Below are 23446 nucleotides of genomic sequence, written 5' to 3'. Positions count from 1 at the left end.
TTTCTAACCATTTGGCAATTTGTGCTTAGCTACAAAAGCCCTTGTTCAAAAAGAACAGTTTAATAATCTTTTCCCTGAAAATGACTTGAATGGAGGGTACGGGTTTTGTCTTTTTGCTGTGTTTTTATTAGTGTTATCTTTCTCTGATAAATCATGTAATTATTAACTATTGGGGGGGGAAATCTTATTGAACTCCTGGGTTGCAGCTTCTATTAAAAAGTGGAGTTTTGTTCAGGGACTGGGGATTCTCAGAATAAATGGCCAAAGAAATGGATTTCAGATGGCGGAAAAGCTGCACGCACACACAAATAGAGTTCTGCCTGGGATTAGAGGCTTCAGGTTGGCATTCAGTGTTCATCCAGAGCTACGCAGACAAGAGTAGAAATGTTTATGTCAAAGAGCAGGATCATACTTTCTTTAAAAAGAAAAATGTAACTAAAGACACCTACAGAATGAGATCAGATACAGCTCTATCTTTAGTGAACCATAGTCTAGCGTCTCTGTGGCATTTTAAGCCTTTGGCTGAGAGCGAATACAGCTTTGTGGTTCCCCTGCTTCTGACATGATTTGGTGCTGCCATATATTTGTAGGGTGGGGTTTAGTTTTTTTTTTTTTTTCATTAGAGCTTGTTTTGTGCTAGGGCTGCTTAACACTGTTCTCAAACGGCTTTTGCAAGGTTAAAGGAATGCAGCTTGGTAACAAGTTTGTGTCATTTTAAATATATACCTCCCAGTAAATAAGGAGGAGCCTTGCAATCAATCCCTTTTAGTGTGTTATATGTTTCACCTGACAACTAAGCCCTCTATTGATTAACCATTACTTTGTTAGATAATCTCGTGTCATTGAAGCCACTGTAAAAATTAAACTCTTTAAAATGTTTTACCCTAGCAGCAGTGCGAAAATTGAAAACTTGTTCAGAATTACAGCCAGCTTCCACAAAGAGGGTAGTTTTCAACAAACTGGTTTATGTTTGCATGCTTTATATGCAATATAAAAACATATTAAAGCACTCCAACGCAAAGCTATCTGCCTGTGGCGTTGAACCAGGCTACCATTTCAAACTGCTTTTCCTTGGCGAAGAAATCTCTTGTCTTGATGAAAGGTGAGGAGAAACTTGAACAGTTTTGGTGCAAATTAGATAAGATTCATAAAAGGATTGAGCTTTAAAGGTGAGCTTGAGAAATTTGCTTTTCTGAGGCTTGGTTCTGGTTTTGATTTCCTTGGTTTTCTTCCAGGTTAGTCAATGTTCCCATAGGCATCAGAATGAATGAAAGGAGGTACTCTGGTGTTGCAGTGTAGCATGAGACACCATCAAATGTTTCACCTGAAATGCAGGGCTCTGCATTATTACTTGATGATGTGACATTCATTCTACTTTCAGTTAGATCCACTAGTAACTCTTCACTAGTAACTCTTAGCATATGAACACCAATACAATACCAGATGAAATCAAATCTCTATGTCCAGCAGTAATCTTGTGTCTCACAATAGCCAGCAACTGCTGCCTACAGAGGAATGTTAGAAGAGGGCAGCCATATAGTACTACCTTCACAATATATTCTCCCAGCTTCTCATGACTTGACTTCACGAGCCAGATGCAGCTTCTTTGCAACATTATCAATACGTTTCCATTGAGACCTGTGAAGTAGAGTGACATTACCTCTTTTTTCCCCTGGACTTTAAGGGAGAAGTAGGCTTTCGTCTGTGTTTTTGCTTGAAACCTTTTTAAACGTATTGTAGAACATGCAGATGAATCTTCTTTACCCTTTTTATTCATCCCACAAGGCTAATAATACATTCTTCTGTGAGAATGTGAAAATAAGAACAGAAGAACTTTATAACTTTGCAAACATAGTAATGGACGTTGAACTGGAGACCACTGTATGTTTTATTCTCAAATCTGCATCCTGATGGATTGAATCCATTATACGTACTTCTTTTAATTTTCTTTTTTTTCCCCACTACTTTTATTGAGAAACAAAGAGCTGCTTAAGGACTAAATGGTCATCAGGTAATTTGGCACTTAAGTAGATCTTTACAAAATAAAATTACTGTGTAAAAGTTGATTCTCACAGTAAAAGCATGTTCTTGTCTCCTTTCTGTGGCTGAAAAGGTTGGGAAGGAGGGATTTAAGTATCGTTGGCATGTTGTGAAAGGGCAGAGAGGTATTGAGAGCATGGGAATGCCCAGGTCAGTCGGACCCAGTGTCTGCTCATGCAGTGCCGACTCCAGCACTGTCAGTGGAAGATGCTGTTGAATGAGAGCAAACGGGTCTGGCCGCTCTCTGTGCTCCATTCACCTCCTGCTCCTGCAGCATCTACTGCTGTTGCACTAGGGATGTCTGGGGGATATCTCTGCCAAGATATCTGCTGTTCATGAGTTTATTTAATCCCTTTTTCCGCTTGCTGATGTTGTTTCGCTCCATGGTGTCCTGGGGCAGCAAGCTCCAGAAGTTCACTGCCTGCTGTGTGAAGAAGTGTTTCATTTTATCTGCTTTAAATTTATACTATACTAGTTCCGTCAAGTGTCACTAGTCCTGGTATTGTGGGATTTGATGAACAAGTTATGCTGGAAATTCAGTTGGTGCTGTTCACACTAAGATGTGCTGTGTGGATGAAAATAATAAAAATTAAGCAATACATTGGAATAATTATTTGTATCTACATTCCGACATACCCACAACTTTTGAATAGTGGCACAGTGAGCTTCCTTCCTTCTCAGAAAGTTCTAGGGTTTTCAGATTTAGCATTTAGTATTTCACATTGTGTATTTGGATTGTCTGCTCTTTCCCATTTGTAAATGTGAGAGAAAGCCTGTTGTAAGCCCGGCTTTTGAAAAGCTGGCCTGCTACCAAGGTTTGTGCATACCTGTCTAGGGAGGAAAAAGACTGACAAGATCTGAGTTTGGTTCATGGTTCAGTTCATGGAGCCACAGGCTTCCCTGTTGCTTCCAGTAAATGTTTTTGTGGCTGAGCTTTTCATCTGCAAAGTGGAGTTAGTAGCTTTCTTTGAGTCAGGTCTCCTCATAAAATTTACAGTATGTAGCAGATAAGTTGTGCAGAAATACTGCTACTGGAATTTTAGGAATTAAATTATAAATGAAAGAAATCACAGATTTATTATAAATGGGTTAAATTACACAAATGTAAATAACAAACAAAGAATCTTATCAACTCTTTATGGTTTTTCACCTTCAGAATCTGGTTGAATTTATCTAAAAAGATGCCCATAAAGTGAGGTTTGCATGGTATTGCCTGAAGGTCAGTGCAAAGCAGATGGTGTCAACTTTCTGTCCACCAGTTGGGCCACTGCATCTAAGCCGCGATTTATAATAGTTTATGCCATTCTGATCTTTATTCTGAGGAGAAAGTGCTGTGCATACCAGAGTGATGGTTTTATGATGTTGGCAAATATTTGCAAGAGGCTAAGTTGAGTCCATCAGACTTCTGTTTGCTTATGGCCTAATCCCAGTTTGAATCTGAACCTCTCCTGCTGAAAGATGCACTCTGTTCATCTGCTCGGCACTTTGAAAGGATTCGTGTGTTTGAATTTTTCAGTTTCTCCTTCTGGATCCAGAGTCAGAAATTGCTAGCTGGCTGCTAGTCGCAGCAGATATTGATGTTATAACTTGTAAGGAGATCTCCTGGAGCCAGGATATTCTGCATTCCTGTCTGTCACTGGTTGTTCTCTGGTTAGAGAGCTCACTGAGAAATAAAACGTGAACTGCTAAAGTGATGGAGAAGATAGGGCTTCTGTGCTCCTTTTCATTTCTGTTTCATGATGAAGTTTAAATGGGGTCTGTAAAGAAGTAAGGTGGAAAGGACTCCGATTTCCTGAACTTCCACAAGAGTGTCTGTACTGTGCCGGACCAGTACCGATCCACCTGAGCTAGTATACTGATTTCCCATGGTGGGCAGTAGGGAGTGTTTAATGATGATCATAAGAACTTAGGTGAATAATGTTATAAACTGACTGTGAACACTCAGTTCCCATCAGTTGGTGCTTACCGTCCTCCTGAGCTGGAAACTGTTAGGAACACTGGGTTTGGGATGTATCTCCTGTCGCTCAGCGTAACCCCTTTTTAATCTCTTTGCATTCTTGCCTCTGATGTCCTTTGCAGTGTGTTCCTCTGCTAGTTTGTGTGTTGCCACTGCCTGCATCTTGCGCAGAGTCAGGCCTGTGGCAGAGGGGCAAAAAGGGGAGATCATTTGTTTGGTGCGTAGCGCTGAGGGAATCTGGCTCTGATGACGTAGCTTTGGAGCAGAGGGAGAGGTTTAGGAGCCCTTAGCATGCCAGTGGTACCCACAGGTTTTGTAACCTAAGGCAGGTTTGGGGTTGAATTAGTTTCAAATCAAACAAATAGAAATCCATAGCAAGCCCTGAAAGAAGGATCTTCAGAGATTGCCAGCAAATATTACAGGGAGAGAACTGACAGGCAGTTCACTACAAATCTTTGTGCGTCGCCCCCTTAAGGCAATCTTAAAAATATCGTGAATGTTAGTATGTTTTACTTAAGTGCTCTTGGAACTGTCTTTGTAGCAAGTTTAATTTCATTCTTTTTCAACACGCTTCTTGGGTTTTCCCCACATAACTATTTGAGGTAGCAACATCTTCTCTGTGGTCCACTTACTACTCTTGCAACAAAGCAAGTTTGTGCTTGCTTTTGGGCTGCCACTTTTGCTTGGGAGCAGTTTTCTGTAAATGGTGACAGGCGCTAGGGTTTTAAGCCAATACTGGAGCTCTTAGGCGCTACTATACTCCTACTACTTCTAGAAAATGTGAGCTTAATCAAGTAGTAATTAAAAGGTGTTGAAAGTTGCAGGGGGGAAGCCTCTGTTAGAAACTCCCGAGTTCTTCAGGTGTCTTAGTGTAAATAGTCAAATCAAACAAAGTATAATTTTAAGCACACTTCATAAGTACTGTTCATGTGCTGCCCTTAAAAAAGGGAGACACTATGAGTAATGTGTTCTGCAAAGACTCCAAAGTCTGTAGCCTCAGCTGAGGGTCCCCTGTGCAGGACAGTGTATGAGTTAAAGAAAAAAGGCATTCTACTTTAAAAGAAGAAGTTTTCCAAAGTTGGGAAGATGAAATACAACAAGTGAGATGTGGTCTGCATTTGATCCCTTCTGATTATAACCTTCGTACTGTCCCCATGTATTTTTACCTGATAAAGACAGGGGATGTTTATTAACATTTGACATACACTGTGATAACTAGCATATAGATATTACCTTGTTTTAGTTGTTCAGTTATGCAGCATTTTGTGAAAGACTGAACAACTGAGATATTTTTTTCCTTTTTCAAAGGAAGAGAAAAATCTTGTTTTTCTTTGTATCTCAGAACTATAAAATTGTACATAGCTTCTCAAAGGACGTGCATGCCCTCAACATAGGCTTTTGCTGTAAACTAGTTTATTTTGGTTCGAAATGTTTACACCTTAGGAAAAAAGAAATGTAGTAGAGTTGTTGTGGGTTCCTGTGCCAAAAATGTGGTGCCTGAAAGAAAATAGTGTTCTTCTATTCATAACCATTTTAATCTTTCTGCAGACCTACAACAGCTGTGCCAGACTGTGCTTAAACCAGGAAACAGTATGTCTAGGAAGCACTGCTATGAAGACTGAAAATTGTGTGGCCAAAGTAAGTAAGAGAACGGCTTTGGTTTTGAGGGGTTTTTAGCAGCTTGTTCATTGTTAATCAAAGAAAAGTTCTTGTTAAAAATTAGTTAGAAAAATATATTTACACAGAAAGCAAGTACTTTGGGTAGCCTTTTCTGTCCTTCAGTGTAGAGTTTTCAGACTTGCTGTTTTTCTCTGTTGGAAATGATTGCTTGAGTCCTGAGCTATCTAGGATTGAAGGGTTCGTTCTGCTATACAAGTAATAGGCTTTTCCAGTGGGATGACCTATGCCTGCCATGTAATTATCTGTGGCAACTTCAAATGATAAATGTCCAGATATATGCTAAAAATACTGCATGAGAGCTCTTTGTATCAAGGTTCCCTTTCTTAGCTACCAGAGGGGAGGTGCAAAAAGAAAGACCTTTCAATTAAAATACAGTGAATGCTGTATTTAAGGGAAAGGGAGGAGGGAGATACAGCAATCAGAATGGTAAGAAAATGGATATGTTAGCCCGTCAGAGAAAAGTCATTCCTTGAGAATTGTAATAGATGTGATTGGAAAAGATGAGGTGCCATTAGCCAACCCTCTTCTCTTAAAATTCAGCATAACTAGAGTGAAATAGCATACATGTAGGGCTGTTTGTGAATGGAAAACATTTGAACTGTGATGCAATACGTATAGAAAGGCTGCGCGAAGGATGCATTTAGCCTTGTGTAAGCTTCGTGTTTCCACTGAAAGGAAGTTTGGAATGGGCATGCAGGACAGATCAGTGCACACAGCCATCTGTTACCGAAACCAGCTGGCATTTTGTTGCTTCTCTGTCACCGCAAACCTGACCACTCAAAAGCCTGTTTTCTCTTTCAGTTATTTATTCCTTGATCTTCTTGAAGTCCTTTTTTTTCATACTTTGAATGGTTGTTAAAGGTGCCTTGTCCCTTCGGGGCCCGCTTTTGTATTGACCTTTAAGATAATTTCCCGGCTAAATCTTTGCTGGGATTTTGCTGGTGAAATTTGGATGTCCCATTACTTTTCTTTCCTGTCAGGGAATTGGCCATCATAAAAGTTTGTCATGGTGCTTGCAGGTGGCTTAGCGTTTATAAACTGTGCTTGACATGCCAGGTTACCTTCCATTGGAGAAGCACTTCTGAGAGAAGCTACCAATCTTGGTACAAAGTGCTAATATTTAATGCTGACACCTCCATTCTTAGCTTAAGACAACTGGTATCACACACTGCTTCCTAAGGCACTTTATGATACAAAGTAGGTAAAACTCTTTGAACAAGGCACCAGAGCAGCTCTGACTGAATTGTATCTGCATACAGCATCATTCTGATGCCATGAAGCAGCTCACAGCAAGCTAGCTAGAGTAAACCCATTCAACCCCATCTGCTTTATAGCATCTTGTTTGACCTGATGATCTTACTAAGGAGCAAGGATGTGCAAGAACTACAGCTAATTTACATGATGCCTCTTTTAACTGAAATAACATACCTTTAACATCCTAATGCCCCAAATAATAAACTCTCCTAAAACTGTATTTCAGTGGGATCATGGTAAGAGGTGTGGGTAGGGCTCAAAGCAGGAACAGCAAGACTTGTTTCATGTTATTGAGGATGAATTTGAAGCATCACCTTGGAGCTGAAAAAGCATATGTTTTAAAGTATTGTGTCTCTATATGCTGTAGGACTATATATATATGTATATAGGCTGTAGGACAATCTGCCATCTCATATATATATGAAAAAACATATATATACATGTATACATGCATATATATACACACATACGTATATATTTATTTTACATATATAAAAAATGTTGAATGATATATTTTTATATATAAATATTTTATTTATATATAAAAATGTTGAATGCTATATTTTTATATATAAATATTTTAATTTTTATATACAAACATATAAATATATATATGTTTTCCCATATATATATATATATATATATATATGGACTTTTCTGGGGATATATTTCCCCTAGTACTAGCTTGCCTGGCTATTGTACTCCTTTCCTTTGCCTTCCCAGCTACAAACCAAAAGGAAATAGTTTCTAAGAAAGCTTGTCTTTCAAATTCCAGAAGAGTTGAAGCATTTATAAGTCCAGTTAGCTAAATGCAGATGGCTCAGTGATGGTATAGGCAAATGGCACAACTGTTAAATGTTCCCTAGGTGAAGGGCTCAAATGGGATTTAAGGAGTTCAGAGGCTTTCTCCTAGCCTTATGCACATGGCGAGTTTTATCTTCCATGATTGATGTGTCTTACAGCCTTGGACTTTGAAATGTTTTGTCAAGAGGGTGAATACTGGAAAGTATAACTGTGGGTTTCTTTATCTGCAGCACTTTTGGAAAAGGGGTTTCAGGGTTTTTTTTTAAACTGGCATTGTTGAAAGACAAAAAGGATTACTTTGGAAATCATGATTTACCTTTTCTGATTCTGCAGTGCAGTATCAGCCCTGACTGGGAGCCACAGTCAGTATTATCACATGCTTGTCAGAAGTGTCAGTCAGTCTGCAAGGGACGATGTTTTTTCCGAAAACAGAATTTCTGATTCTGCACCTACTTGCAAAAAAGAAAATTGTGCTCTGTTAAGACTGTATTAATGCCATTTGCTGGTCGTGTGCTTGATGTTTCTAAAGTTTGTTCAAAGAATGATGTGCAGTTTCTCTTGAGGCCACACACATCAATATTGAGATCTTTTTTCAGACTGAAGCACTGTCCATCTATCAAGCTCTCTTGTGAAGGAATGCTTCTGTACAGGACAGTCAGGTGTAACTTACCAATCTAACAACTGGCATTCTTTCTAAAATGGAGGGAAAAGAAGTTTATAATAAACATATATGCATTTTCAAGTACAGAGAGTAGTGTAGGGCTACTGTCTTTTTGACCACTCAAGGAAGTCTGTGTTTGTTAGGAAAGGTTGTCTGCCTGGTCTGCCATACAATGTTATGCTGACTGTGCAGCAAGGTGCTCAGTGGCTTTTGCAAGCCTATGGATTATCTGGTTTTATTCATGCATTTAAAAATAAAACTAGAATATCACGTTCTGATGAATCTTTGTATTTTGTTCTTAGCTGTGCTTTTCTGTCCTCTGAAACTCCACTGATGGGACTTGGGCACATTTGGGTAGAAGCAAATAAGGAGCAGTAGAAATTGTTTCAAGTGTGCTCATGTTTTGACTAAAGAGGTGGGATCTTGAATTAAAAATTATATATTGTAATGCACAGATGTCACCTGTGTGATCTGTAACACCAGTTTTCTTCCACCCTCAGGAGTTTTTCCATGACTTTTTTGGCATCTTTTTGCCTATTGCATTTGAGTGATCAGCTCAAGGTCTGATGTGTATTTAACCTAATGTCTTTAAAAAGAAAATGCCATCTCTAATTGTGTTTTTATATAAGTGTACACACACACACACACACACACACACACATAAGATCCTCCTGCTTGTCTCTGTAGAAGCTAAAAAATGTCTATGAGAGGATTTCTTTTTATGATACTACTGGTGTGCAACCACAAGTGGACAGCTTTCTCAGGAACTGGTGTTATGTGCTTAAATAAGGTAGAAATGTAGCATGAACTTGAGATCCAAAGACAGGGTGTTTGGTTTTAATGAGGCTTATTGAAATCTGGCCAAATGAGCATCTGTTCCTATTGTTTGTTCCATATTTTGTAAGCCAGTATCTTCAGGCCAGATAATGGTGTTGGTGTGTGCTTCATCCTCAATTAGAGAGGGGCACAGTTAAAAATCCCCTGGCATCTGGTATGTCACTAGGATTCTTGTGATGCTCCTGGGTGTGCAAACAAGTTTCTTTTTTGTTCTGCATCCGGAACCACTTACTTTCTGTGGTGACCTTCACACTTTCTATTTGCTGTGCAGTGGGGGATGCTCTGATGTGTCTCCAGTCTCCTTGGCTGTGTCTTTGCTTGGATGGATTATATATATTCCGGTTTTCAGACAGAGGTCTTACCTTTTCACCCTTTCATAATGTGGGCTGTATTAGGTCTGAATTTTGCTGTTCACCTGGAGTCCATTAGATTTTGCACTTCCCTGGATCATGGAAATATCCTTCTGATTCAAAGTACTCTTTTCTTTCCCAGCAAGAGACTGGTGTACAGCTGATCTCATGGAGTTCTACAGTCAATACCTATTTCCTGTATTCATTAGATAGGTCTTTACTGTTTATTAACTCCTGCAGTCAGTTTCAGTTTGTCTGTATCTGCTGTATAAAGAAGTGTTCTCAGTTTCATTTTGCACATTGAATTCTTTCCTGCCGGAGTGTGCCGGAGATAGGCACCCTATGGCATACCTGCCAGAGACAGCACAAAGACACCTTCTAAATGTCATACAGCATCCCCAGGTTTCTACTTAGTTCTGAACTCAGCAGCAGCTGGGAGAGGTTCTCTGCCTCTGTCTTTAGCTGAGATAAGTGAAAATGGAGGAAGAAAAATACAGTCAAGCACACCACACTTGAAAAATTAGACTTCTGTTTCAGGCCACGCCTTGCTATCCACATGTGATAACTAGACTTGCTTTTTAAGGTCCCAGCAAACCAAGGGACTTCTCAGGGTCTTTTAAGCATGTTATGTCTTCTAGGGAACCTTTTGATTGCTGTTTGTCATACTTCTGAATGTGCATGCTGCAGTGGTTACAGTATTGAACTAGGAATCTAGAAAGGGTTCATACCCTTTATTTTTAGCACTGTGATTTTATTCTCTGTGGCCATGATGGCTTTTCTTGGTCCTCTTCAAAAAGGGATACTCTCCTTATAATAAGGAATAATACTCTCCTTGCAGAATATTGTGAAATTTAACTGTATGATGCTTTTTTGACCCTTGGATGAAAAGTCCTTCTTAGGCATGTAGTGATGTTGTGCCTGCTCGACAAGCTGTTCGTAGTGTACAGGGGGACAGAGCTATGTTCTGCTCAGTTCTGGAAACACAGAACAGGGCTTGGCACTTCAAGTATGCTATGTGAAATTTTATTTCAAAGATGAATACTATTATTTACCTATAGCTACACATTTTACATTCAAGGATGATTCAGCTAAAGCAAGGAGTGCTGGAAGTAGCTAGTAATTGAAATCTACCTTCCTTTGTCAGTTCTTTCTGCATCGCTACTTCTGAATTTTTAGAATAAAAATAGTCTGCACAATAATAACATTGAGCTCAGAATTTTTGTATGAATTCAAAGGAGAAACCACGAGTACTCTTTAATAAACAAACATTTCAGGTTCCAGGCTGGATGTTCCAGTTGGCAGTAGGACAAATTGATCTGAAGGGTGTCCCTCTTGTACTCTCAACTCCCTTTATGTCACAGATTGATGGCTCCTCTTTCCTGAGAGTGTCCCTGCATTTACTTTGCATGAACAACACAACCAACTCAGAGTTCTGCTGTGATATACCACTGAGTCGGTATATCTTCAGATAATGTATAGTTTTCCAGTGCTTTTGAAGCCTTTCCAGTCCTTGAGATTGAAATTAGAGCAATTTAATAATGAACAAATATTATTTGACTAGCTACATTCAGTTTCCTGATACTCCCTCCACTGTTTTAATGAGAAAGTATATTCCTCCATACCTTAATTTTTAGTATTAAGCTTTTGTGTAGTGATGCAGAGGGGCTGTCAGTGGACATGCTTCCAGCTCCAAACCCCTTGGTTGCAGTGTCCCCTTTTGTGGCTTGGATATACCTTTCTCTGGGATGACAGTTTTTTGAGGCCATTGCAAACTGGGTAAATGCTGCCTCGGCCACTGGCTAATAGAGATTTAAGCATGTCATTTTACCCTTCTATTGTAGGTATTCTGTCTGTAAAAAGAGGGTTGTGTGAATGGCGGGTATTGCAGGGACGTTGCTGGCATAACTTAATGTTCAAAAGGTGCTTTGAAACTGTGAATTCTCAGTATTTAGACAGCACAAGTAGAAAACAGCATCAGAGGTTTATCTAAAAGCTTTGACCTACTGGTGATCTTCCTTGCTTAGTAATATGTCTACTTTTATCTTAATTGCGAGTTTCTCATTTTTTATATTTTTTTTTAGGTCAAGACAATCTTTATGCTTTAGCTTCCCCTCGGTCTAATAACCTCTTCGCAAATGACTGAGAAAGAAATGTGATATTTCTGCTCCCCCCACCCCACCATACACATTCTCCAGATTTTGATAGACTTGTTTTATTTATTTCCAAAATTATATCCGCAGGAAACAAGCTGTTTAAATTCAGATTATGCTGAAGCAAAATGGTCCTGGTATGAGAAGCAACGTGCTGTTTTATGAGCGCAGAGTCCCTTTTCTCATAACTGATTGATAGTAAATATTTTTCTGAAGAATTATTGCCAACCATGAACAGTGCAACTGTTTCACTTTTTTTTTCGTGCTACTTGCTGTACCAGCCATTGTCTGTAATTAAGATCTACAATTCACAATGCAGACGTTTGCACTTCCTCTGGGTCTGAGCTATTTATAAGGCATTTCAGCTGTTCAGAGTTTCTTTTGAGTGTTAAACTACATGTAAACAGTCTTCTTTAGTCTTCAGTTACACGATGCTGTGGAGTGCTTGTCATTTCTGCTTCTCTTACCACCCAAAATGACTTCACATGTCAACGAAGCCACTAATTAAAAAAGAATGACATTGGGGTTTTTTAAAATACAAAAGAGACTTTGAAGAAACAGTAATATAATAGTTAACTCGTAAATTGCTTTATAGCTGAGCGTCTCTAAGTGTATTCTGGAGATCAGTTCTCAAAGCTCTGCAGTAAGCATGGTTAGTCAGGTGATACGCAAAATCTTATGAAGAATCATGGATATGAAGAATCATTTCCAAAGTTCAATCAACTTGATGGAGATGTTTCTACTTTTTGGAGCCCTGGGTTTGGAATCTCAAGAAAGCAAATTGTGTTACCTGTGAAGTTGAGTTCAGTAAATACTGGAAGGGCTCCCACACAGATCTTAGAATCTCCTTCTCAGGTTTGGTTATACAGAAAAACTTTTTCATGGTGATGACAGTCAGCTGGAACACATTGCTTGCGGAGGCTCTGCAGCCTCCATTCTTGGAGGTTTTCAAGACCAGGCTGGATGAAGCCCTAAGCTACTTGGTCTAACCTCATAATGCACCCTGCTTTGAGCAGGAGTTTGGGCTGGAGAACTCCTGAGGTCCCTTCTAAACTGAATCATCCTGGGATCTTCTCAGTATACAGGCAGTGGAGATGTAATGCAAATCTTTTAAAATTTAGAACTTGACCTGGCATCCTTAGTCAAAATGCCTGTGCACCTGTATTGTGTGTAGTGTCACATGCTGTAGTTCCACCCCAGGTGTTTGCTGGTTTGGTGATTGATACTGTGCATAAAGAGTTAAAGCCCCGAGGTCTTCATTCAAGTCCTGTCACGTGAAGCTTGTAAGGAGCGTTCACCAGGATAAGAGTTAGGGAACAAATTGGACTTGCATTTACAAGGTACTTTGGAATCCTTTGTGCTGGAAATGTGAAACAGTTTGGAATCCAAATCATTGGTGGCTTTAGTGGTAAACGGTGGCAAACGTGAAGAGAAGCTTTGCTTCTTAAGTAGTCACCTGCAGTGGCAGCACCCTCAGATGCTAGAGAATACAAATACCATTAACATGACATTAACTAGGTATGTTTTCAGTTTGAGGATTGAAAAAGTTGTTTGCAAAATATGTCCAATTCTTGCGCTAAAGCTTGTGGTGTGAAATGCTGGAATAATCATTTCGTAGTGTAGCCCACTGCAGGGAAGGCATTGGTGTGGCCAAGTGTCACATTTCAGAAGGCGAAGTGAATTCTGAGTTTAGCCTAGCAAGAGAGCTGCTAAAAATGAGCCCGGTTTTGTAGACCGATGGGGGTTAACGTGGGGTAGGCTCCAATGTCTTTGCTGTTAGGAGCAGACAGGGGAGGGGAAATAGCGTGGAGCGAGTTCATCGTCAGGCGTGTACTGCAGCATTGCCCACTGATGCATGCCGGATCACCCGCACGCAGAGATCACATGGCTCCTCCAAAAGTCAAACGATCAATTCGCCTCGTTTTGGCTCTGTACTTAATGCACAAACAGTGCGATCTGCAGGGCTGTAATTGCATTGTTAGGGCCAAGGAACAAGCCTGTGCCTTTTCAGCAGACAGCTGGCAGGGAAAGAGGCATGTTGTTAGGAAAGAGAGAGGCAAGGCAAATAAAATTACTGCTAACGCTCAGAGATCGGCAGGAGTCCTACTTGCCTAATCTTACCGGTGGGAGCAAGCGGCTGTTGTAATCCAATTATAGCAGCATAAGCAATTTGTTAGACACTCCGCATAATGTAACAATTTCCCAATAAACTCTGACTTGTAATAACGTCGGCAAGAGCCCACATAAATCTGCCCGAATGGTGGGGGCTGGAGTGTTCGGCTGGGGGCTTGTAATTTGTGCCATCAGCACGTTTTGTGGAGTGTGGTGTGGTGCAGTCTTTCAGTGCAGGAATTTTAAGGAGAAAAGCATGGCACGCCCCTCCAAGAGAAAACCATTTGCAAGGGTCAAAAGAGATACCAAACAAAGCTGGGAGGTGGCTTTTCTAGGAGGGAGGAAAAATCAACCCTCAAACACAAGGCTCTAGCTGATGAGGATTTAAAAATATTAAAAAGCAGTAATGAAAATTGTAGCGTTTTAAATTACAGCAGGGGGAGGAGGGGGGAACTGGAATTACATCCGTTTTGGAGGGGGAGGGAGGAGAATATCCTTCCTTATATTTAAGCCGTTTAAATATTAAAAAAGAAGCTCAAGTATTGAAAGGGATGCTCTGCACTTACAAGACAGAGAAGCCACGGATCCTGTCCCAAGCAATTCATAATCTACAAAGGGAAAAATTAAACCTTTTCTGGTATCCAGTTACTCTCCCGTTGTCTTTCTTGCAGCTCCTAGCTGGCTTCATGCATATTGGCACAGCATCTTGATGATGTGTCTGAGAGATAAAACGTAGGTCTAGAACCATTCACTTTGAGCGTACCCCAGTGAATTTAACTTTTTTGGCACAATGATGAATGTCCCCTCTGGTTCATGTAGATCTACACAAAGAACTAATCTAATTTAGATATTATTTAAAAGTAAAATCAGTCTGCTGTGCTCTGCCTGTCACTCTTAGAGCGCATTGCGAGTTACAGCATCGTAGACACTAGTTTAAGGTTTATGATTTAAGATTTAAGATATCATATTTCTGTTAATCCCTCTATTTAGCATTTCCCTTCACTAAGATGCAGATAGGCAGCAGGCAAAATAATGTAGGTCCCTTTATATACAGCATAGAGACTGTCAGAGGTCCAGGATTTTCAATGTAGTTCTTACCACTGCTGCAGTATAAAAATGCCTGACTTCATACCGCTAACAATACTTTATTCATTTCTTAGCTATGGGATCCTGTGAGGCTTCACTGTAGAGTGACATTTCTGCTCTGACTCATTCCCAAGTTGTGGCAGCACAATGCCTTTTCATAGGGGAAAAAATAGTTCCCAGCCGTACAAAGCACTTTCCCTTATTGTTTGGAGCTCCTGCTCTCAGTCCCTGTGTTTTGATGCTGGGCTACGCAGGCTCCTTTGCTCAGAAAAAAAAAACAAACCAAACCCCAAACTAAATTGTTGACCTTGTACATACATCTCACACAATCACGCCTGTACCATGTTTGCCTTTACAGTAGTACCATATTTCGTGCGATTTTGGGGTGTATTTACATATTCACGTGTCATACTAGTACTGAGATGATTTTTATTTAAACTGTAAAATAGTAGCTGAGATGCGCAGGCAGGCTGCGGTGCGGATAATGCTGCATATTTTGCCCTTCTTTATGTGGAAGTCAAGCTTCCATTGTTCTTAATCTTCGTTGTCTGCCAGCATATCAAGGTAACAGGCTGAGACGGCGAGTGTTTCCAAAAGTATCCTAATAAATATTTTCTTTCAACATAAATACACCTAAAAAGTGTGTTTATAGAGGGCAGGTATTATCTTAGTTTACCGAAGCTGCATCAATAAACTGCAGTGCTTCTAATAAAGCCACTCAGTGTCTGGGTTTAACTAATGGCTGATTTTCACAGCTTTGACAGTGAGCTGTGTGCGTTATTTTCTCCTGATATTGTAAAAATAATGAGAGCAAATTAGAACAATCAGTTTACCCAGATAGCTGCTGATTGGAGGTGATGGGCAATATGGCAGCGGGTAATCCATCTTCGGGCTCCTGTCACATTAACTTCAGCAGTGTGGAAAAGATCAGGCGGAGCGAGCGGGAATCCTGCCCAATCAGAAAGCTGAAATTAATGAGAAGAGCATTGTTCTGTGATCAACCTTTTAATTAGCAAGAGTGGAGATGGAGGGAGTGATGAAGCTGGCAGCACAGCTGCACAATGCTGGGCATGTTTTCGGTGAGGGGGAGGAAAAACATGGGTTTTAAATTACCCCTTCTGTGCTCCCTGTACACCGGCAGTGTGTCTTCATTCTAAACCCCTTAAAAGATCTTAATAAACAGCCGCATCCAGGTTAATATTGCAAACGTGGCTGTTACTAATGAGTAGTTTCGAAGTAGGTCCTTTCGGGGGTCATTTAGGAAAATGTTGATCACTGTTTACAAAAAAGAGAGAGAGAGAGACAGGGTTTGGTGTTGGATTTAAAGTTTCACTGCATCAAGGAAAGAACAGGAGGGAGACAGATAAAATTAGAGGAAGGGACTGCCTGTTTTATTACTCCCCTCCTTATTTAGTATATGTTTGAAATAAGATTCCTCGGCATATATTTGAAATGAGACTCCTCAGTTAAAAATACTATGCGTGCCATGTGGCTTTCAGCAGGAAAAAAAAGAGGAGAGATCAAATACTGCATTCATTTCCTAATGCTCCTTTTTGTTGTTTTTTTTCATCTATGGGTTTCTTTTGCGCCAATATTTTTCAGTTTATTCACTTACCAACAAGAAATTATAATTTGAAAGATTTGGCTGCCGTAATTGCTAAGAAGATTGACTTGATCTTTTTTTTTTTTCCTAGTGGTTTGATAAAATTGCAATTTTCTCAAGTACATTCTAAAAATAGACACTGGAATTAATGACTGTCAGATCTGAATACCTGTAGGAAAATTTGGTATTTTTGTAAAGGGAAAAAAATAATGTGGGGAAAAGAATGATACTAGGCAGCGACTTCTGGGAAGGAAAATAAGAAATATTACGAAACAGTATTAATGTTTGTAGTGCAGGGGAATCCAGCTACTTCTGATTAACATGGTTCCTGTTCTTCCTTCCTTACTCTCTGCATTGTGTTTTTCAGGCATTTCTTTTCTCCTTCTCCATAATTCCCAAAGAAGTTGTAATGGTTGAAGAGTGAGGCTCCATCATTCTGCACACGGTGTCCATGCTGCTTTTCTTTCATTTTTCTAATCAGGACACAGGGTCTTTTCACTTGTAGGTATCCCACTTTCTGATACTGTAAAGCAAGTAGAGTCTTATCAGTTTGCAAGAGAAGCCAAAAATCAGCACACTGCACCCAGCAAACTGTACAGGCTGTTTGTGTGGCTCTGCTGTACGCTCGCACCCACCCATCAACTTTGCATTGCTTACTTTTAGGTAGGTAGCAGTAAACAGATGTGCTAGAAAGGAAAGCTTGTGTGGATGAAGTTGGTTTCTTTGTTTTTTAGTTCTAGGCAGATCTCACTATCTTTGCTTACTGTAGTATTTGGAACTTTCTTACTTCGTAACAGTGATGTAGCCACTTCCCTCCCCCTCCTTTAAAAATGAGGGGGCTTTGTATCAGTTTGGTGGGATCCACGTAGTTATTATAGCTTGAAAGACATTGCATCTCTGCAAAAAAGTTAACCTGGTAAATCACGGACCTTTTGTATTATCTAAACCAGTTGTATTTCTATTATAATAATGAGTGGGGCTTGCAGTTCTGCCTGTAAAGGTTATCTAATATTTACCTTTATAAGAAATAGTTTCAATTTTTTATAAATTTGCTTCTATTTAACCCTTTGAAGTAAAATTTTGTTGCGGCTTCAGTCTGATTCCCCTCCACCCCCTGCAGCCTGAGGCAGAAATAAAGTTTGGTGGGTGGGATGAACAGTATTCACTTAACGAACAGCTGTTCAATATTTTATTTTATTCGTGTTGTTTGTTCTGTGCCCCGGGCTGTATTTATTGCATGCCTTTCAAGCCCTGGTCAGATTATGGAAATACAAACTTCCTCCTGGGGGTGTCCCCTGTAGTTTGAGTGCTTAATTAATGCTTCCAGTATTTCTTGGGGCAAGAGCTGGACTCATAGTGTCCCTTTTTTTGTGGAGAAGTTCAAAAGTTACTTTTACAACTGAAATCTAGGGAGGAAGTAGTTTATTTATAGTAAGCAATGAGGCCTCACAGGAGGAATATTAGATAAGGAATTATGGCTCCAGATTTTGAGACATCTTTTGTCTTTGTCATATTCTGCTTTTCCATCTCAGTTCTTCCATCTGTAAAAGGGGGTACCACTGCTTAACATTTCCTTAGACATTTGGGGATCTGGAAACATGGTATCAGTTGAAGCATGTTTTGTACTCAAGTGTTATTTTTGTTTATATACACCTAATGTTGATTTGGGCTCTGTTCCTCTGGCACCTTCTCTCTCCCCAGGTCCATCTGCATTTTTAAAAGGCTGTGTTAGATGTGCATCTTGGGGAAAGACACACTTGCCAATGGTTGCAGTCAAATTTGCAATCAAATATGATCCTTATGGGAGGCAAGGGGAAAGCCTAAGAGAAACTGGACACTTTCTAAGTCAAACATTCTTCTTGTTGTTGCATAAAACACCAAAAGCTCTCACAGCCTTTTGTTCTCCTTTAATAAAACACAAAACCCAGTAAATTATTCCATAGCTGCTTAAATCAGTTTGTCAATTCCCAAAGAGATTCCCTTGTAGGTTAAAACCAATTGGTAAATTCTTGCCCAAAAGTAATCTTACTGCAAGAGAGTAACAGGAAAGAGGCGATGTGCTGCAGAATTCACCTTAAGTATGGAGCCACTACCGTGACTCTGTAATGGGATGTCCCAGCATGGGGTATAGTATCATAAATAGTGTAAATATGCCACATGTGAATTAATAGGCAGCCTAAGGATTGTTAATGTTTACATACATGTTAAAATAAACATATATAGCTAATCTTAATTCTTTTTTAACCTAATAAAATAATTTTGTTCTAGCTCCTGGTTGGGTTTTGCAACTGGATGATTTTACCAGTGCTAGAAGTTCTTGGTTGTTTTTTGAGTCCTATTTTCTGTTAATTTAATTTAAAGTGTTTCACATATTTTTCACATTCAATTGTCTGTATTTTGCATTTTCTCCGTGCAGTTTTTCTGCCTCTCTCTTTCCACCCCCATGCGCAGCTCTCCCTGTTCTGGCCCCTTCAGTTTGAGAGCTGCTTTGAGACTGGGGGATGTTTGCTCCCCAGCAAGCTGGGGGACAAGTCATTCTCTGGGATGTTTTTCTTCACCTTTTTTGCCTGTCTCTGAAGTTTTTCTCTACCATCTTTCAGGATCAGAGCTGTGTGTAGAGTGTTACTACTTAGTGTCTTCTCCCTGAGGCTCAGTCTGCTTAGGGAACATTCACGTAACTCTGCAACACCCTGCGAAGTAGCTGCATAGTATCGCAGGAGAAAAGGGGTGTCTTAGCCAGGCTCAGACCAAAACCTGAGGAGAACCAGGAGTAAAAGTTGTCCTCTAGCTCTACTGACAGTCTAGTCTTCTGCTTTAACTGCAAGTTCATCTTTCCTTTCACAGAGGTATGTGCTCGCTTCCTGGACTCCCAGCGATTTTCATCGCAAGTTCAATAACCATCACCTCTTCATCAAACTCTCTCTAAAATAATCCTCGTATGAATGTAACTTTCTGAACATCAGGACTGACATAAAAGGGAACCCCATAGAGCAATATACCTACTTCTGTAAAGCTAGTGATGACCCGAGGCCACCACAAAGGCTTTGATGTACAGCCAGATTCTCAGACAATGTTGTGTGTGCTCTGAGGAGGATACAGCTGTATTGGCTTCTGCAATCTAAAGAGACCCTCACCCAGCCAGGACTCTTCTGTAGAGGGGTGGCTTTCATCTTTGAGTAAGCTACCCAGAATCCCTATACAAACTGCTGCAGGGCACACTGCTGCAGGGCAAGTCGTATGGACAAGCCAGCCTAGTTTGGATCTAATAAAGAAAATCATTAAGTAATTGAAGCCTCTACAGGAAGAAATTTTCCCAGACCCCTTCCCTCTCTCTTACCCTGCCCTGTAGCTTTCAAAGAGCTCCCACAACCACAATAACCACATTGCTAGAAACAAACGCTCAGGCAACCAAGCACACACCAGACCATGTTTAAATAACAAAAGTTCCCAAAGCGTTTCCCCTGTAATGGCCCCAAGCAGAATGCTGGGCTCCATGGATCCTATACCTGGGCACTTCCTAGAATATATGTGCTTTGTCCAGCACACCAAAAGCCTTCCTGAATACTGTTGGTGAAGCCAAAACTAAGCCTGTTTGTATTATGTTAGAATTTTCCTACCTCTAGGTAAACTCTCTATATTTTACTTATTCCAATTACCCATTTCTGTCTTTGCTCTATGAGGGCTAGCAAGCTGTCTACTAGCTGTTGACAGAACATCAGCAACATTTTCTTTAAAATTTCTGTATCTTTCTTTTTTAAAAAAAAACCAAAACTGGGTTAAACTGGTTCACAATTTTCAGACTCAGTTTAACGTAGAAGATTTTTTGTGTGTTTGAAAAAGTAATAGCAAGTCTCATATATCTGAAGGTTTTGTATGGTTTTTCCAGCTGTATAATCAATATTACTATTCACCAGAAATCCTTCCTTGCTTAAAAATTACAGTAGTATCTTTTTATAGGTGAAGCACTTAAAGTTTGGAAGGTTCAAAGTTTTATACTTGATTTTCACTGTCCCCTTTTCATATACACAGTATGAGTCAACATGTGATACATGGTAACTTTGTTTCTCAAGTAATGCAACGTGGTATCTGATCTATAAAATATAAGTACATTAAACATTTTGTGAATAATATAAAAACAGAAGGAGAACATTTATTTAAAGACAAATCATTTTGAAGTTTACCTGTTAAAGTTTTAATAGCTAAACAGTTATTTATAAACTACTACAGAATGTAATTTGTCTTCAGAGAGATTATAAAACCTTAGCTGTACTAATTAAATCAATACATATATTAAGGTACTAGTCCCTAAAATACATCTTGTAGTTCCCATGAAGGTGGGGTCAGAGAAATGTGAATTTATAGGTTGCATAGATAAGTTATCAGTTGGGAAGTGGGAGCAGCACTGTTGAGTCTGGAATCTCATCTACAACAGTGTTTAATAGAATAAAACAGTTCTCATTGGAGAACTTGATGTCTTACCCTCGGTTTACTTCCAAATATGTAACTGTCTTTTACCTTCATTTATGACCATTTGTCACCATAGTAACTTCTTTGGATCAAGTGCTGACACATAGAATCCCTTTTAATATGAAAGACCAGATGAACAGGCTTCACATCCTGTCCTCAAGTGGAGACACATTTACCTTAAGAGTTTCCTGATACTGAACTAAAGAACTCTTCATCTTGCATGGGGCCTTAAGTGGCTCAACATAAATTGTCTGTCTGGAGGTCAGACACTTACCTCTATCATTTTGTCTCTCAAAGTAGATCACCATCGACTGGCAGGACAAGTTTAGATCCTGCTGATTGTAAGAATTGATTTGGAGTCATACCGGGCTCCAGATGGTACCTGTTTGAGTTTTTGCTCTTTGCGGTCCCAAGAATGGCAGATACCCATTGCAACCTATACCCAGATAACTGGCCAGTTAAAGGTAGAAGCTAGCAGAAGACAGCAACAATGTTGAAATCAGCTATGTATCTTTTCTTCTAATTATGGAGGCAATAGACGATTGACCCTAGAGACAACAGAGTTCATAGTCACAACAGCTGACTGCCCAACAGATCACAGCCTAATCTTCCCAGTCAGTGGTAAGTGACGTGAAGGTAACTCCTGCAGCAAAAGTGCCTCCATATCAGGGACTCTAAGGTCATGTGCATTACTAACATCCAGATCTTATCTTCATCTAACATCCAAACATCACATGAATGAACAGCTTAAAGGTTTGCCCCAGATCCTATGAGAGTTTACCTGGAGGCAATGATGGTATGAAAAGAGATATTCTCTGTTCCTATGTAATACATTTGTTATAAATGCATCAGAGACCATGAGGGGTATCCTGTTTAACCAACTACAGACACAGTGAATATAGCCTCAGGGCAGTCTGAAGTTACCTATGAGTCTCCTAGAGCTGAGACAGATGGATAAAACCATACCAGAATAAACAGTGTTCCTGTGTGTCATGTGCAACTCGGCAGTTTAGCACCTAATGGAAAGGTGTAGGCTGTACATTTCATAAATCTCAGGTATGCTGAAGCTCATTGGGCACATGCCAGATTGAAAATTGACAGCTCTTTTTCTGGGTGAAGCAGTCGCCTGTCATCCATGATGAAAGAATAAAGCCCTACCTTAGTATATTTAACGGAGTGGAGCCTACAGTCCCATCGATGTTCTCTACTCATTGAAAGTCAGTTTGCTCGGTTACCACTCAAGAAGTTTGCATCTGTGCCCTCTCAGGTATACTCTGAGCTATAAGGTGATGAATGTCTTCTTGCAGAACAGGACATTGCCTGGTTTGTGTCATTCTACCTTCTGGGACCTCGCAGGTCACTGGTTCCAACCTCTTGCTCTTGCAGATACTACTTTGTCCCTTTAGAGAACTTATTGAGTTTCATATTGCAACTTGTTAAAGGTTGGTCTGAGGTCTTTTTTCCATTCTGTTTCCATCAGAAGATGATTCCAGAACCCATTTGTTCTAATAACTGGAAATCCTCTCCAAGTTTCCAAGCTATCTTACTCATGGAGAGATTGTACCACTGGTTCTTCAGCTTGTTTCTTTCTTTTGTTTTAATAGTTCCTCTTCCCTTTTTGGGGCTTTATCCCCATATATTTTTAGAGAGCAGTCATATCCTCTTTGTTTATTAGGATAAATTGAATGGTCCTTGGGGAGTGGCTTAATTTAAGAAATGAGGGAGGAGAAACGGTGAAGATGTTTGAGCATTTGTGGTTGAGGAGTTTATTTTCTAGGAAGAATTTATTTATGTTTACTTTTCTGATCACTTTCTCTTACACAGAAATTGTCCAGTTATTGCCCTAAACTGTACTGCAGCTATTAACAGTCTCATGTACATGTAAAGATCTAATTCTTCTGGCTGATGCGAAGCTTATGGTTTAACTATCACATTAAGGCATTGACACAACCTGCATTTCTTCTGAAAGGAAAAGGAAGCTTGGGCAAATGACTGCATGCTCATCCTTTTGTCAGATGTCCTGGTCCCTTCGTTCTCTTGGAACGCTGTTCTGCCCTTTGCAGTACTCAGTGAATACTACTGCTTGACAGGATTAGGTCTCACCAGTAGTCACTGCCACTAATTGGCAGGTTTTAAAATTTAGAGTTTTCTCGGAGGGAACCTAGAATGGGGAATAACTCATGTTGTGCAGTAAAAGTAACTGTTCCATATTTTCCTTCATGTATATTTAACACAATCTGTAATTTACAAAAAATAGATTTGAATTAGTCTGCCTGTGGAAGCTCATATCCAAGATAACTTCAACAAGGCAGGCAGTCCCTTGTTGTGCGTGACTGACGGCTTAGTTGAGGCTGCAGCTTGGAGACAGACAGCAGTACTCACTGTATGTGTTGCTGAACCTTATTGTTGAGGAAGATTAAAAATGAGCAACTAAGTAGTTGACCT

General features: G+C 39.9%; 1 protein-coding gene across 8 annotated transcripts in view; it reads left to right on the top strand.

The window, feature by feature from the left end:
- BTRC (beta-transducin repeat containing E3 ubiquitin protein ligase) overlaps positions 1–23446 on the top strand; it is a 124552-nt gene that overhangs the window by 56397 nt on the left and 44709 nt on the right. For all 8 annotated transcript variants that reach the window (XM_072869246.1, XM_072869245.1, XM_072869241.1 and 5 more), the window contains one exon: positions 5546–5635. In XM_072869246.1, coding sequence (XP_072725347.1) covers positions 5546–5635 — 90 coding nt within the window. The remainder of the gene's footprint in view (positions 1–5545; positions 5636–23446) is intronic.

The sequence above is a fragment of the Ciconia boyciana genome, chromosome 8 (assembly GCF_034638445.1).
Source record: "Ciconia boyciana chromosome 8, ASM3463844v1, whole genome shotgun sequence".
Taxonomy (NCBI): domain Eukaryota; kingdom Metazoa; phylum Chordata; class Aves; order Ciconiiformes; family Ciconiidae; genus Ciconia; species Ciconia boyciana.
This window is presented reverse-complemented; position numbering and strand designations above follow the sequence as displayed.